General features: G+C 38.4%; 1 protein-coding gene across 1 annotated transcript in view; it reads left to right on the top strand.

Moving 5' to 3' along the window:
• Positions 1-15313, top strand: part of PRKAR2B (protein kinase cAMP-dependent type II regulatory subunit beta) — a 75429-nt gene that overhangs the window by 47553 nt on the left and 12563 nt on the right. Inside the window, exons 3-4 of the mRNA XM_074540053.1 lie at positions 10017-10069; positions 11143-11226. Of these exons, the coding sequence (XP_074396154.1) occupies positions 10017-10069; positions 11143-11226 (137 nt within the window). The remainder of the gene's footprint in view (positions 1-10016; positions 10070-11142; positions 11227-15313) is intronic.

The raw sequence follows: 15313 nt of genomic DNA, 5'->3' as shown, positions 1-15313 counted from the left end.
TCTTTGACTAAGGACTTTCTGAGAAATACTGGTTTCAAGTAGTGACAGGTCATTTGCTGAATGAGTGGAGGCTTGGGGTTTTTTCCTTTTAGAAAAAGATTAGTTCTGTGAGACCTCAATGCCTTTTGTCTTGTTCTGAGTGTCAAGTAGTCATGCAGTTACAGACAACTTCTATTATTAAAATATAATTGTAGGAATCTGTGTTTTCAGGGTGATTATTGTCTCCGTTCTTGGAGTGATAATATTTGTAGCCCATTTTTTGGCTTGTTACAGTTGTCTGTGTGGTGTTGCAGATGCAGGTGAGCATGTACTGATGGCTGTGTGGGACTTGCTTTTTTACCTTGGTGTGTAGCTACCAGTATTATTTCATCACAGCACTTTATATTTTGACTACAAAAAAGTAAAACAGCACATATATTATTTCATAGTTTTGATTTGTCTTCTGAACTTCCTTTGGCTATTTGAAAAGAATCCTGTCAGCAGAAAGTCTTGACTTTATTTTTTGGAATTGTTGAGGAAACAGATGTTCAAAATCAAACATTTCAAAACTTGGCAGAAATATTTTCCCTAATGTTTTTTGTCTACCTTGTCTTCCTGTTATATCTGGAACCTGTTTAGTAACTTTGGTTTATCATATTTCTTATAGAGGATTATGTGAGCATGACTTACCCATTCAACCAAAGCCAACATACCTAAAATCAGCATGCTAAAATTCCAGGAGACAAGCTCTGTTAGCTTATTCTCGTTTCATTTTGCCTAGCAGCCTGGGCCCAGGAGGAATGAGGAGCATCTCATTACTGAGTACTTGGGAATGTAGAATGTAGGGCACTTCTGGAAAATGGGAAGGGTGGGTTTAAGCTTCCTTCCCTTGGTCCCATAGGGTGAATACCAAAGGTAACTTTGCTATAGCAACCATTCTTTCAAAAAAGACTATTCCACCTCTTTTTTAGGTGCCTATTCTCAGCTTGCTGTTTGAATCCCATATGGCTGCAGGATTTTCTGTGAAGCCTGTTTGAGATTGAGTTTTGCACTCCCTTATCTGCCCAGACCAAATCTTCACTCTATGTGGGATCACAGGCTTTGACATGTGCTGCTGAAGAACTCTTGAATTTATGACTTAGACTTCATTCCAAAGGGTCATAGGTGTGTTCTAGTTTTGGAATTATGTGCATCTCCTTCATTTTGCTGGATGATAGATTGCACTGTGTACCATACTATCATACTGTAATACCTGCTATTGGCAGGTTTTCCACCTTATCTGTTTAAATAAATTTTAAACTGCTCAAATCTCCTGGCAGGACACTGAGGCAAGCTTGTCAGAGTCAATAGTTTTGGATTTGTCTCTACTCTCCCACAGCCACTCTTTACATGAGTCTTAAAGGTCACCTTCTGTTGTCTCAATGAAATATTTGTCTGCTTTCTTGAATCTTTTAATATCTTTAAGTTTCCGGTTTTCAGTGATTATTTTCTTTGTCACTCCTAACCATTTTCTTCCCCTCACTACTTTCTTTTTATAGATATCTTGTTTTTGTCTTTAAACACTAGCACATAAAATAGCCATAAATATGTGCTTTCACAGAACAGCCACCACCTTTTTGTGTCACTAGTCTTTGTAACTCTTTGCAGATCCTTGACACAGATTTCTCATGTATTTTCACTCCTATTTTCCAGCTGTTGTCTACATAGCAGGCTCTTTTGCCTTAAATACATTTTCTGAGAGGTGCTATCACTTTCCCAGACAGTTTTTATTTTTAACCCTCTTTAAATGGACTAACAAAATGGGCAAATATTAGGTTGCATTGCTCAGAATGCGTTTTTTTAACAGATTCAATTTATATTTGCTTACATTGTACATAAGAGATGACTTTTGTAGTGGAAAAATAATTGTCTTTCTGATAACATCCTAATCAATAAGAAAAAAATATCTATGATGGAGATACTATGTAATCACATCACTGTATGGTTTGATATGAAATACTAAATACGGCAGGAAGAGCAGGGTGCAGTTCTGTGTTCTGTTTCTAATCTGTAGTATTAGCAAATATAAAAATGAAATGTATGCAGAGAGCTCTGTGTCTGCTCAGACCTTGTCAAATATTTATGCATATTTATATATATCCCAAATAACTCACTGTAGCACTGTGAACTGCTGGGCTTGTATGAGAATGGGAACAGAAGGTTACACAAGTCAACATCAGAGTACAGCGTGTTGCTATAGATTGTGCTACTCCTTATGCTGTAGTGGGAAAGCTTGTGGAGGAAATACTACAGTGCATGGTATATATTGGCAAACTCTTCTAATGGAATTAAATCTACTTTTGTAATGATTTTATTGTTTAATAACTACCTGCAGTGTTCTGGACACTGTAATGCATGTTTGGGCTGGTTATCACTAGCCAGACAGATGAAACCAAGCATTTCCTCAGACACCAAGCAAAACTGTCTCCTGCCATGAGCCAGAAGCCTGGCTGGGGTTGTTTTTTTCAGCTCCATCATGATAAATTGCACAAATATTGAAAGAACTGAAATAGGACTAGAAAGAGGACCAAGTACTGTGGAAGTCCTTAGGGAAATTCAGTTAAAGCTCCTTTCTGGTGCCCTATTTAAAAATAGGGAATTCTTTCAGCTCCTTGTGCTGAAGTTTGAATAGATAGTTTCTGTGGAGGAGCCTGCTTAGTGATTCAGACCCCTATGACTTCAGGGAGTAGTGTGCATCCACTACTCAATGAGTGTGCTAGCTATGATCCAGAGTGCTTTGAAGCAGAGGAAGGTACTAACTAATTGTGGTCTAACACATCACAATTATCACTTTTAAGTACTAGATAATATTAAGACACTTGTGCAAAGGTGTCCACTCAACTGAGATAAAGTTATCCAAAAATGTCTTTTGGGGGGTTCTCATGTTTCTTCAAATGGGCTTTCATAGTGGTCAGTAGAATCTTGATGAAACTTCTGCTTCATTGGGAGAAATTTTAAAATATGAATAAACCCCATGTGGACTTTTAAAGAGAATCCTTGTGAGGTTTTATGACTCACTATTGGCATGGACCTCATTCAAGATGCTACATGTTATGTTAGATACTTTTTCAGAGATGCTTGAGGAAATAACTTGTCGTTCAACACATTAGAAATAGCACTGGTAGCAGATGGCCAAGAGAAAATGCTGTAGGAAAGTTGATTGTGTGACTCTGATTTCTTGCAAGAGTGTAGTGCAGGCTGGGCAAGGTCTTCCAGCTCTGGCAGAAGGAGGGTTTTGTTACTGAGCTGTGTAGCTGAGCACAGCCCTGGTGTTTGGTGGGTGATGGTGACCATGAAGCAGCGTTTGGGGAATTGCAGCCTGAGCACTGACAGCGAGAGTAGGTGACTGTCCTTCACGAGCAGCTGATCCTGAGACAGACTGCCTTGGCAGGGCTCCCAAGACTCTGATTCAGTCAGTTCCTGCCTAATGAACTGAAGACCACTTTCCTGATAATTAAGAAGAAACAAGCTGCCTGGATTTCATCCAGCTTCAGATTTTTACACTGACATTCTGAGCACTTAGTTATTGGTGCTAGGTAGTTGACTGCTCAAAAGTCATTATCCTCCAAGTCATGTAGATTGGAGGGGAAATTTATTTTTGGTTTGTTGTGTATGAGGAAATCTCTACAATATGCATGTCTCTCTGATTGCCAGACCACTTTTTCTGAGTGTACATACTTTTATTCCAGTTTGGATAGCATCTCTGATGTAAATGTTCTATGTCTGAAGGGGTAATAACACAGAATTGCAAGGTATCATGCATTCTGTGTATTCACCTATTATGCCTAGATAAAGTTTCAGTTTAGTGACTCCCTCAGGAGTAGGCACTTCACAGACTTTTTGAGAGTATCATGGAAGTGATAGCCTCAGCAAGCCTGCTTTGTTCCAAATTAGTTTCTATTCAGAGTAATCAAAAATTCTTGAAATAGTTCCAGGGTTTGGCCCAATGGGTCTCAGCAACAGAGCCAGTTGGTATTGCCTTATATCATGCGTGGAAATCCGATAAATTTTATCTGTCTCATTTCATTGTACACTCAGATAGATGAGAGGGTTGAGCGGTTGAGCAACCTATCTCTGGGCTGTTCTTCAGTCCTTATGTTTGCTCACAGCTCTTCAATGGCATCTTCCATGTGGAAGATCTTTCCAGTCAAAACCAGGAAGACAGAAATAATAATGGTTCTTGATAGCTGTAAGCCTTGAAGTTGAGATCATGACTGGTTATTTCTCACTGCTACCACCCCCAAAAGGTTGCTTTTGTTTGAACAAAAACTACTTATGGAATTGGAGTTCTGGGGTACAGGGCCGTGTTTCTAATTCTTCTAGTTGTAGGAACTGGTGAGGTGTCAGAAAACAGACTTCCATGTCAGAAAATTTGGAGGTCCAGTAGTGTTTGTCTAGTTTGGGACTGCCACCTGCTCTGCAAGGAGTGTCTGTGTACCGTGTTTCTCATGCAAGAGAAGTAAATCCTGACAAAACAGAATAAAAATCTCACACTGTCAGCAAGTCACCCTAGAAATTTCCATACAGTTAAACAGGGGAAGTGATGTTTTTACTGTATGAGGGAGTGGGCATAGCTGCCATAGACAGGAATGTTCATAGGGATGTATGACAAGCTGTAGCTACAGCAGCTGGAAATGGTCTGCTTCCATGCTCCAGCCTGATAGTCGCGCTGGCAAAACTGAAGTCTTGATTTGAATGTGATGAAAAAATATTTTCACAGCTCTTCTTCACTTGAAAAATTCTTTCTAATACAATTTATGACTTGGGAGTTCTGTAGTTAGGAAAAAATGCACATATATTGATTGGTTTCCCTGTCATGTTTTGAGTAAAATACGTTACTTAGTGATTATATATGAATTTTCACTGATTTCTTTATTGATAGCTTCATTTCCCGTTGCATCAAGGGAGCAAGAGAACATGACTAGCATGTTTTCTGATCTTACAATTGCCAACTGTATGCTAATTTTTATTTTAGAATTCATTTATGGCTGGAGTGACTGTACTGCTGATTTTGAATGTAGAGCATATTTACCAGGTGAAAATTAGAAAACTGACTTTACTTGGAGTGATGAGTTTGAAATTATCAAAGTTTACCTCTGTCTTGCTGACAAAGCAATCCATCTAGAGTAGCGCACATATTTCAGTGCATGTGTATTCTCATAATACACTGTCTTTTGACAGTTCATTTTTCTTGCAAATACTTTGTCTTGATATATTTGAATTTGTTGGTATTTGTGTCCATCTTGGGGAACTATATGTGAAACATAACCCACTGCTGAAAAACTGAAACAGAAAATTAATATCAATTATTTGAGCTTAGCAACCAGTGGAGAAGTATGTACAGTGTTTATACCACTATTTTTTAATGGCACAATTATGTGTGGGTTGAAATATGTCCCTAAGAATAGCAGTAGGATTGCTTTTTGAGCAATGATGTGAATATTGCATTCAGCAGTGGCACATAGCAAAACATGGCAGGGCATCTGAGCATGGTAAAGGAGCAGGGACTGAGTACTGTTGGGATGTGGAATGAGCTAGAGAGGTAAAAAAATAAAATATTGAACACTATGAGTATTTCAGCCACCAGCAGTGTGCAGTCATTCGGAATAATTAATGTCTGTGGTGCCAGTCATTAGTCATGGCCATGGTGCCTCAGGCAAAAGAGATGGGGGCCACAGGCTGTCTCCTTGGAATACATGAAATAATGCAGAAGGCATCATGCTATTATTGCATGAGCAGCCTGTCATCATCATCATCAGAGGAATTCCTTTGATTTCCAGGAAACACATACTAAATGAGGAAGTGGGGGAAACCAGTCTTGCAGCTTGTTGTGACTACTAGGACTCATCTCAAAAGGAATAGGAATTGCCTCAACCAATAAACCATCTTTTTAATTAATCCCATTTTAGTCTGGGCAGGTAATGCAGGTCAGAAGAATCATTTTGTAGAAGTGCCTGTTTCTCTCCATTGGCTGTGACTGGAATCCAGATGACTTGTGCAGGTGGTGCATGGCTGTGTAAAAAGCATCTCAGTTCTAGATGATTCTTGTGTGCCAAACCCCAGTGTTCATGTAATAAAATTCAGTGAACCATAGTAATGTCAGAAATGGTATTTTAAGAAGCAAAATAAAATGTATCAAGTTTTTCCATGAGACATCTAGTGGTATGCACTTAGAAATAAATGTGCAACGGAAATAAGAAATAAAGGAAAGGAAATTTTATATTTAAAACAGCAGATTCACAGCATTGGTATTTTCTTTGTGACCCAAATGAAGGCAAAATAAGTACAGATTTGTAACCAGAAAAAGTAAGTTTCTTATCATAGATGATAAGAATTAATCCATTTAGAATTTGGGCCTATGGGCACTAGTCAAGAGAAACTGCAGTTCTTAAACATTGTACCCATAACCACGGATAAACAAGAAATATTTAATGAAGGAACCTGCTGATAGTAGCTACTGGGACTGACTGAAATGCATTTCTAGCAGAGAAGAGTTATGCAGAGACACAAGCTGACCCAGAATAAATACCTCAGGAACATACTCTCTTTCTGGACTGATCCTGCTACACAAAAGGGACATAAGGTGATTCAGGATGGGCATGGATGAGAAAAAAATCAATTTCTTTTGTGTGTTTTGGAAGACTTAAACGTTCAGCTGGGCCCTCTGAGACCTGTCAGTTCTGGTATAACAGTATCAAAGCTATTAAATGAAATTCCTGATTTGATTTAACTGTTTTCCCATAGAGGTAAGGACAGGAGGTGCCTGTAGCTCAGGCTGAAGCTCACTCCATGCTCCCAGCAGCACACTGCACTGTAACACAGATTGTGGGCTCCCACCTACACATATGTGCACTAGGGCACAGCTGAAACAAAATAGTTATTTACATTGTGATGGGTTATATGGTGTTACTTGGCATGTTAGTATTGTTGCTCTTTAATAAAATCCCCTGAAGTTTATTTCTGACAAGATTGTAGTAACTGTAGTACCATTAAACAGTCTTTAGGAACATCTTGTTTATGTAGAAATAAATTATTATAGTTGTTTAAGAGATTTCAGACTTCCTTTTGTGGGCATTTGTAATTATTTGGGATCAAATCCAGTTTCCAGTAAGCTGGACAGGAATCTCATTCAGTTCCAGAGGAACTTGTGTCAAATTTCTTTTGGCTTTTGAAGATGCCAAGTTTTATAAAATTGAGATTTTAGTTGAGTGACTGGCTTCATACAAGGGAGACCAAGACTTTGCTTAATATGTGCAATGATGTACTTTACCATGAAATCTTTTTAATTGGATGTGGTAATGAGGAGGTTAGCAGGTCTACCTGGTTACTGGTTCATGAGTTGTTTGTAAAACATAGGGAGTATGGGGAATAAACAAGAGGCCACCAAATGTTAATCCAGGAGCAATACTGTGACTGAACTGGCCTAGCAAAGACAGGGTGGGAGGACAGGGAGGAGGAAGAGGCTGTTGTATATTTGGTTCAGATATTTGTGCTGTGACCCAGCTGTAGAGGGAGTTGGACATATAGATGCTTTGTGAGTAATAGTAATAATAGGGAAAAGCTCACGGGCTCCATTGTTATGCAGGCATTGCACAGACCACCAAACAGCTCAGGTAGGTGGGGATTTTTATTGTCAGGGTACAGGTGATGGTGAAAATGAGTGATTTTAATAAACAGTCACCTGCTGGAAGCCAATAAAGGAGAATACCAATGTGCTTTGCCATGCACTTATGACCAAATTTTGAGTCAGTGGGAAAAGTAATCTAAAGGGGAGCTATTATATTTCATACCAGCTCTAAGGGAGGAACTGTGGAAGAATTGGGAGAGAAAAGGCAGGTTGAGTGAGAATTACCCTGCAATTGACTCTCAGATTTCAGGAAGGGAAAGAGGTAAAAGAATTAGAACAACAGGTTTTGAGGGACTATGAGAGGAGAGTGGGCAAAACCTCTTTGTAAAGAGTCTCAAGAAAAGAAGTTAAAGAATTGTTTGTTCCCCAAAGAAAAATTATAAAGAGAAAAAAATGCAAATTGAGACAGCGCAGGAGAAGGACAAAAAGCATAGTAAAATAAATCTGTGTAAAATATAAGAAGCTCATTTATGTCAAGCACAAGAAGGAACCATGTACAAAATTAAAACTAGTTTGGATTATTTAGAACAAATACAAAAGAATAACAGATACAAAAGAAGCAGAGAAAAAAACCCAAACCAAAACACATAAAAGAAGCTAAGACCAAAAAATGTGTGCAAGAAAAGATTGTGTACAATAAGTGCATGAGGAGTAACAGAAATAGTTCTGGAATTTTATTTTTAGTAGGAGCCTGTTCGAGGAAAGTGTTGCTCTACTGATTAACAGAAGCACATTGGTCTTCACCAGTGTTATTTTGAGTATATGGAAAACAGCCTAGAAAGAGAAAGGACAAATCAGAGAGTACTTAATGTGTTAGGTGTTCCCAGGTTAGCTGTGCCTCAGATTTGCTATACTTGGAAACTGGAAGAATTTTCTAAATTAGTCTCAGCCCTGTTAGCAGTTACCATTGAGAATCTGAAGAAGAATAACGAGTGTGAAAAATAGAAAAACACATCCCTAAAAGGAGTCAGGAGCTATGGATGGAAGAGTCCTGTCAAAGATTTGCAGATCATTTTTGTTCCTAGAAAAATTACAGACAAGTATTCATTTTGTAAATACCGGGAGGGAAGTAACAAACAGCAATCAGCATGGATTTGTTGGAACTATCTAGTACCCTGTAACAAGAGATTAAAATTTGTGGATAAAAGAAAAGGAGCAGATGCCCTACATTTTCATTTTAAGAAATAAAATTCTGAATACTGTCTTACAAGAGTTCCCTATAAACAAGCTAGGGAGCATCAAGCAGTATTTGTATGTAAATTGCGTGAGATAGAGTTGCACAGCTGTGTGGATAAGGTAAACCCCAAGCAGCTACTTCTGTTTCACTCATGTATTCCACAAGAGTTTATTTTAGAAACTAATATGTTTTTTCAGCAGTAATCTGGATTATGTTTTAGACAATATGCTTATTAAATTTGCAGTTGTCACAAAGCTGAGAATGAGTTGGAAGGATTCCAGAGAACAGGATTAGAATTGAAAATGATCTTGAAATGGCTTTGAAAATAAAGGAATATTTAGCAGGTCTAAGGGTATGGTGTTATACTTGGGCAGAATAGCCATAGACAGGCATAGGACAGATGGTTAAGCAGTAGGTTTTGAAAATTATAAATATCATAAATATTACACACATAGAAATAGCCAAGGTATTGAAGAAGGCATGGGTGGATGAGAAAGACATGCAGCCTGTAAAATGTAAGGAGTAATTAATCTGATGTACTCAGTGCTCTGCTTGGTTCAAATACTGGGACCAGTTTGAGCATCACATTTCAATAAGGATATAGCTAATTAGAGGGATTTCAGGGAATGGCAATAAAGATGGTTAGAAAGCTAAAAAACAGGACTTGAAAGGAAAAAAAAAAATCAAGAAACATCTTAGAAAGTAAAGGGTAGGTAGGAACAAAAAGTTTTCCAGTATGTGAAAAACCCCAACAAAGCACCTTGAGCCAACCAACCAACCAACCATCCAAAGAAACACACCCTAAACCACCTCAAACCTACAGAGATGAAGGGAAAGATCTAATCTCTGCATCCTTTATAGACAGTTTAAATTATAAGAGAAAGAATTAATTTAGACATTGAAAAAACATTCCTGACCATTAGGTGAGATACTTAGAACAAGTTAGGTGAGAAGTTGGTGAGTATATTAGCAGTCCTTCAAAACAGGGCAAGCATAACCAAAAATGCCACAAAAGTGTATCAGCTTTGTTTCATCTGCAGTTTGGAGTTGATTTGCTCAGGACCCTCTCAGCAGTATGAATGTTTTACATTACTGTGTATTATTCCTGTGCCACACAATGCATTCTCTGTTCTGTAAATCTTGTGAAACACTACTGTAATTGGAATTAAGATTATGCTTTTTCTTTTATTTCAGTGTGTGCAGAAGCTTACAATCCTGATGAGGAAGAGGACGACGCAGAATCTAGGGTACTTCATGCTTAGAGTCAAATACTTTTTAAATTCTCAGGCATTAATTTTAGGAGGAAAAATGTAACAGCTTTACAATTTCTTTCCAAAAACTTTGTTATTATAATATACTTTAGTAACCTTTTGGGAGTTTGTGTTAAAGGAACATTTAAAAATTCTCTGTAATAGTCACCCATGTAGGACTTGATGTATTATTCTCAATTACCAAACCTGTAGTACATGGTTAAGGAAACATTTATGTGAAATTATATTTACCCAGTGAGCACCTGCTTCTAAAAACTCTTATTTGGTGTCCTCATAATCTTGCAGAAGTTTCCTTTTTCAAAAGGCAAAAAAAGTTAAACTGTAAAATTGCTAAGATTTTTCAAGGTACAATGTGACAAATAATGAACTGTATTTATTTCTTTTATTTGTGTCACTACTTAGCTTTTAAGATGAAATAGCATGAGTTTCAAGAGAATTTTAATTGTTTATATTCTGCCTAATTTTCAGGCTTGTAACACTGTCCAAAAGGTTACCCTATGGTATTACAGCTATACATAGCATATCTTGGGAAGAATATGAGTTCAACAACTTGATTGACACTCAGATGAACCAGACATTGGTAATTTCTCTGGCTCACTCAGATAGTGTCAAATTTGTTGTTTACTCTGTGAAACTTCTGATACAAATTTAACACAGATACTATTTCACACAATATTCTTTAGTAAGTAGTCGTGGCAAATGGCTGAATGTAGTAGTGGTGTTTTTTATAAAACATGCATGCCCCAAATATGATTGGAGATTGGTAGCAGTAGTGTAGATAAAGGTGTCCAGAATGGCTTGCAGAAATGAACTGGATTCCACAGGTATAAAGATCTTGTGAGCTTAAATATAGCAGTGTTTCATTTGCTGATTCTATGGTGATACCATTTTATCATTGAGTGTTTATTCAAATCCTGAAGGTTTTGAAATGAGAGAGTTATGAATCATGGCCAAAATATTGTGTAAAATGCTTAGCTGAATTAGCTCAGTCCTTCAGCTAGGCTACTGTATGATAATCACTCTAAGAGCTTTTGTGTTCTATCCCTCAGATTATTCACCCCAAAACAGATGATCAGAGGAACAGGCTGCAGGAGGCATGCAAGGACATCCTTCTTTTTAAGAACCTGGACCCGGTAAGAAATTCTTACAACATTTAGCAGTGCTGCTATGAATTGTTTCCTTTGAGCTTTGGAACAGGAATGTACAGATTTGACTTCTGTAACCTCTTCAGTATGCTTTCTTGACCATTTAATAAATTCCAGAAATGCCATTTTTTAGAACTGATACATCACATATAGAGACTTTTGTTTACCTCCACAAGTTATAATATTGAAATATGAATAAGTTCATTCATTAAAATGGATACATTAATCATTTTAATTATTGTATTCTCTTATTTTAAATCTTCCTGTGCACTGATGTCTGTAAACATATCAGTTAACTGGAATGTGTAAGTTTTTTTCTGTTAGTTACTTTTTAGCATCAAAAGGTGCTGAGTGCTCCATCAAAACAGAAAATTACCCCCAAAGCCTTCAGTTTAGCTATGGATGTAATTGAACAAATGAATTATCAAATAGAGGGAAAGAGAAAGGTAGCAGTGATGTGCTTACATTATTATTTTGCATAATGTAGATACCATAAAAAAGCTTCAGGTAATTTTCTTCCACGCAAATAATTTCTTTCTGTTTTGTGTAAAAACAACCATGAGCTTTTAAGAAAGCCTAAATGTACTGAATGAATGATCTGGATCAGACAAAGGTGATAATACTACCAAAGAAGCACACAGGATTGTTTTAGGGAAAAGGGGAGTATATCAATCAAAACTTGCATGCTGAGGTTAGGATGACTCACAGCATCCCAAATGCTTTCTCAAGAGATTTGTTTCAGTGCTGTCAAGGGAGGGAGCATGGGGGAAAGAGAAACAATTATGTAGATTTTTAAGTATGAGAAGAGAAAGTTTAAAATTTGATTCAAGAGGGAGCTAATGGAAGAACCAGCCTGCAGCTCTGTTTGGAAGTCAGGTGCTATTACAGAAAATGCACATTAATTTGTGCTGCAGGTTTCCAGCTCCTGCTTCTGTCTGCACAAAGGCTGAACCCTGACCTGGGTTCTGTTCCCTCAGAGGCCCTGAGGAGCAGTGACCACAAAGCCCCTGCTCAGCAGAAGCCTGGAGTTGCTGTTTTGGAAGGGCATCAGGTCTCAGCATGGGTGCTCATACATGTGCATTACTGGGACAGTGGGATCCTGACACAGAAGGTTTCCTCACTCCCTTTTGCTGTCTGGTTAACAGGTAGTTAATCAGCTGCTCCACTATACTTGTTCAAGCTAAAGCCATGCACTCATCTTCCCTTCTGCTCCTTAGTTATTCTTAATAGCTTCAGAGAATCAAAGTCATTTGTGGGCATCTGGACATGAAACTGCTTTATTATATATTTTCCTTATTGTTGGTGTGTCCTGGCTTCCATTTGGCTGGACCATCATTACATTAGGCTGCCAGTGACATTTTGGCAGACCCCTCTTGGTTAAGCTCTGAGCATTTCTCTCTTATGATCCCTGCAACATGATGGATCATGGTGTGCTCCTAGAACCTGCTGTGGTGTTAACAGTGCTTACAGCATCAATTCTCTGGATGGGATCTGCTTTGCATTACAGCAAGAGCTAGAGCTTCTGTCTCAATGGTCATCAGCCACCTGCTCTGTGGGCTACATTGTAATGTTGTGTAGGCATAGAGCACTAAACTGCTCCAGTGTGGGCACCTGATGGACTTTTTCCAAGGATTCATTCTTCCAAGGAATACTGAGGGATTATTTCCTCTGTTTATGAAGCTCTTCTCAGGACTGTGCTTGCTGTCTTGATACTGATGTTTGGAACTATTTTTTTAAATTCTTCTTTTGAATAAATTCCTTTTAATAGCTAATAGTTCCCACAGTCTGTTCCAGGTGTTTAGCAGAAGACTTCCCAGCTGAGTTCTCCCATTGAGGTGTGCAATCCAAAGCCTTGATATGTGCTCTAGGGATCTCCCAAGTCTTGTTCACCTCCTTTTGCTCAGATTGTCCAGTGGATTAAGAACACTTCCCCCTGCTTGAAATCCTTTACAGGCAGCATTCTGGAAAGCTGAATAAGATCATTTCTGTAAAAGAGTTTTCCATTGCAATAATTTTACTCATAAAAACACTGGAAAACTACTGAGCTCTGAAGGGAGCAAAGATATTAAAATGTAGCCTTCTTAAGTCTGGCTTGTTCCTTTTTGGAGCCAGGATCTGTAGTCCCTGGGGAACTTCTCCCACTCCTCCTTCTTGTTCTGCTTCTGAGCAGCGACTCAAGGGCTCTGCCACTGTAGCTGCAGTAATTAAATATTCCTGTGCCAGCTCTCTTCCTCACCTCTGCATCTCCATGAGAGATGCTGCAGTTTACACGGTGGTGTATTAGCAAAAACCTCATTCATCTTGAGGAGAGATAATATCTTCTGCTGCTAAAGCTCAAGTCTCTGGAACAAAAGTTAAGCTTTGTATTGATAGCATCTCCTGCTGCCGCTGTTGTGGGTTTTGGTTGTTTTTTCCCTTGTATTGAATTTCAGCTTCTTTCTGCTGTGGTTCATGTATGAAAGTCACTATTTCAGAGGTCACTTAGAGGGGAACAGATGTAAAAGGCTTAATGGCTTTTCCCTGATGGCCTTTTAGAAGGTGTCAAATACCATTTTCAAATACAGAATGTCTTGTCACACAATAACATGTCACACAATGTCTTACAGTGTGGCCAGAATTGCATTCAGTACATGATGCTCAGTCAAGTCCCCTTTTCTTAACACTTTACCCACCTTCACACATTGTATTTTAATTGGAATGGAAGGATAAGATAAGGCTATCACTAAAGCCAAAGGAGAAGTTGCAGTAGTTGGGAGTGACTTACAGTTCTCTGCTCAGCGTGTTAATTATAGAGGCCATTTGAAATTACAAGAGCCATCACATAAAATTAAAACCCAACAGAACCATTTTAATGTAGGGCTAAATGAGAGAGGAGAACCTTCAGCCTTTGAGACAACTCTAGGACTTGCTATACATACACAACAGTGTCTTGAGCCCTTGTTTAACTATAGTAGTTTTTGAATAACAGATAGGTAAATTTGCACATATATATATATATATAAATATCAATATTTCACATATTGTCTGTGATTAAAAATATAATAATGTAAAGAAACACCAGTTCTCATACATTTCCCTGAGCAACATTCTTATGTTTTAAAGGCCAACTCTTAGAGCCTAAAGTCTGTGAAGTTACTCGAATTTTATGGAAACTTGCTTTAATTTTGTAGATGGATGAGGATGTGAATGGCCAGTGAATGTGAGCTCAGCAATGTATTCCTTAGTTAACTCCCTTAAATAAAAAGTACGTTTAAAGAATTGATCTTGTAGGAATTTTTGGCTTTCTGAGGGCTTAATCATTTGCCATCAGTTGCTGTCTCTCAGTATCAGTTTTTCATAGTGTGTTACAGTTTTGGAAAAATGACTTCAAGAGAAGAATATGAATTGAAACATGCTTTTGCAACAAGATCAGGGAAGGAGGTTTTGCAGAGGTACTTGGTTACTTTTTAGAGGACCAGATCAGGAAAGAATCAGGAGACAGGTCTATTCAGATGTTTGTTTTCTTTTTCCTTTGCTATATTAGATTAACTCATTCCTCTTTTAACATATCTCTTCCTGTTCTTCTTCCCAGGAAAACCTCTTCCTCTTAGAGTGTGTTCATTGTCCTTCTCAGTTGCCTGCCTCCCCGCTGCCAGACACCATGATAATCCTGTTTGCTCCCAGGATTGCCATGATGTGCCAGGCTGCTCACTCTGCCTGCGCCCTCCGTGGTGCTCCAGGTGCTGGAGGTTGCCACAGTGGCTCTGAAGCTGCTCTTTGCCTTCCACTTTCAGTTCGTGTAACCCAGCAAGGAGAAAACAAGATGATGACCAAATGTCTTCAGCCCTTACAGAGAACAAGCCTGGAGCTGCTGTCACTGAAATTTCTCTCTGTTCAGCCCAACAACTGCTTTATCACCAGGAAGAATAGCAGCAGCAGCAGCTCATCTGCTGGCCAAGGAAGCCTTCTACATTTTTTACAATGCAATTCAGAGTTGTTCTTTTGGTTTTGTCTCTTTAGAGGAAAATGTGCTGGGCTGATTAACAACAGGCTATTTGGTTTGAAAATTACAGCCCATAGGGCAGCAGTTAAAAAC

The sequence above is a fragment of the Zonotrichia albicollis genome, chromosome 4 (assembly GCF_047830755.1).
Source record: "Zonotrichia albicollis isolate bZonAlb1 chromosome 4, bZonAlb1.hap1, whole genome shotgun sequence".
Taxonomy (NCBI): domain Eukaryota; kingdom Metazoa; phylum Chordata; class Aves; order Passeriformes; family Passerellidae; genus Zonotrichia; species Zonotrichia albicollis.
The sequence above is the reverse complement of the archived record's forward strand: the minus strand, read 5'-3'. Positions and strand labels throughout refer to the sequence as shown.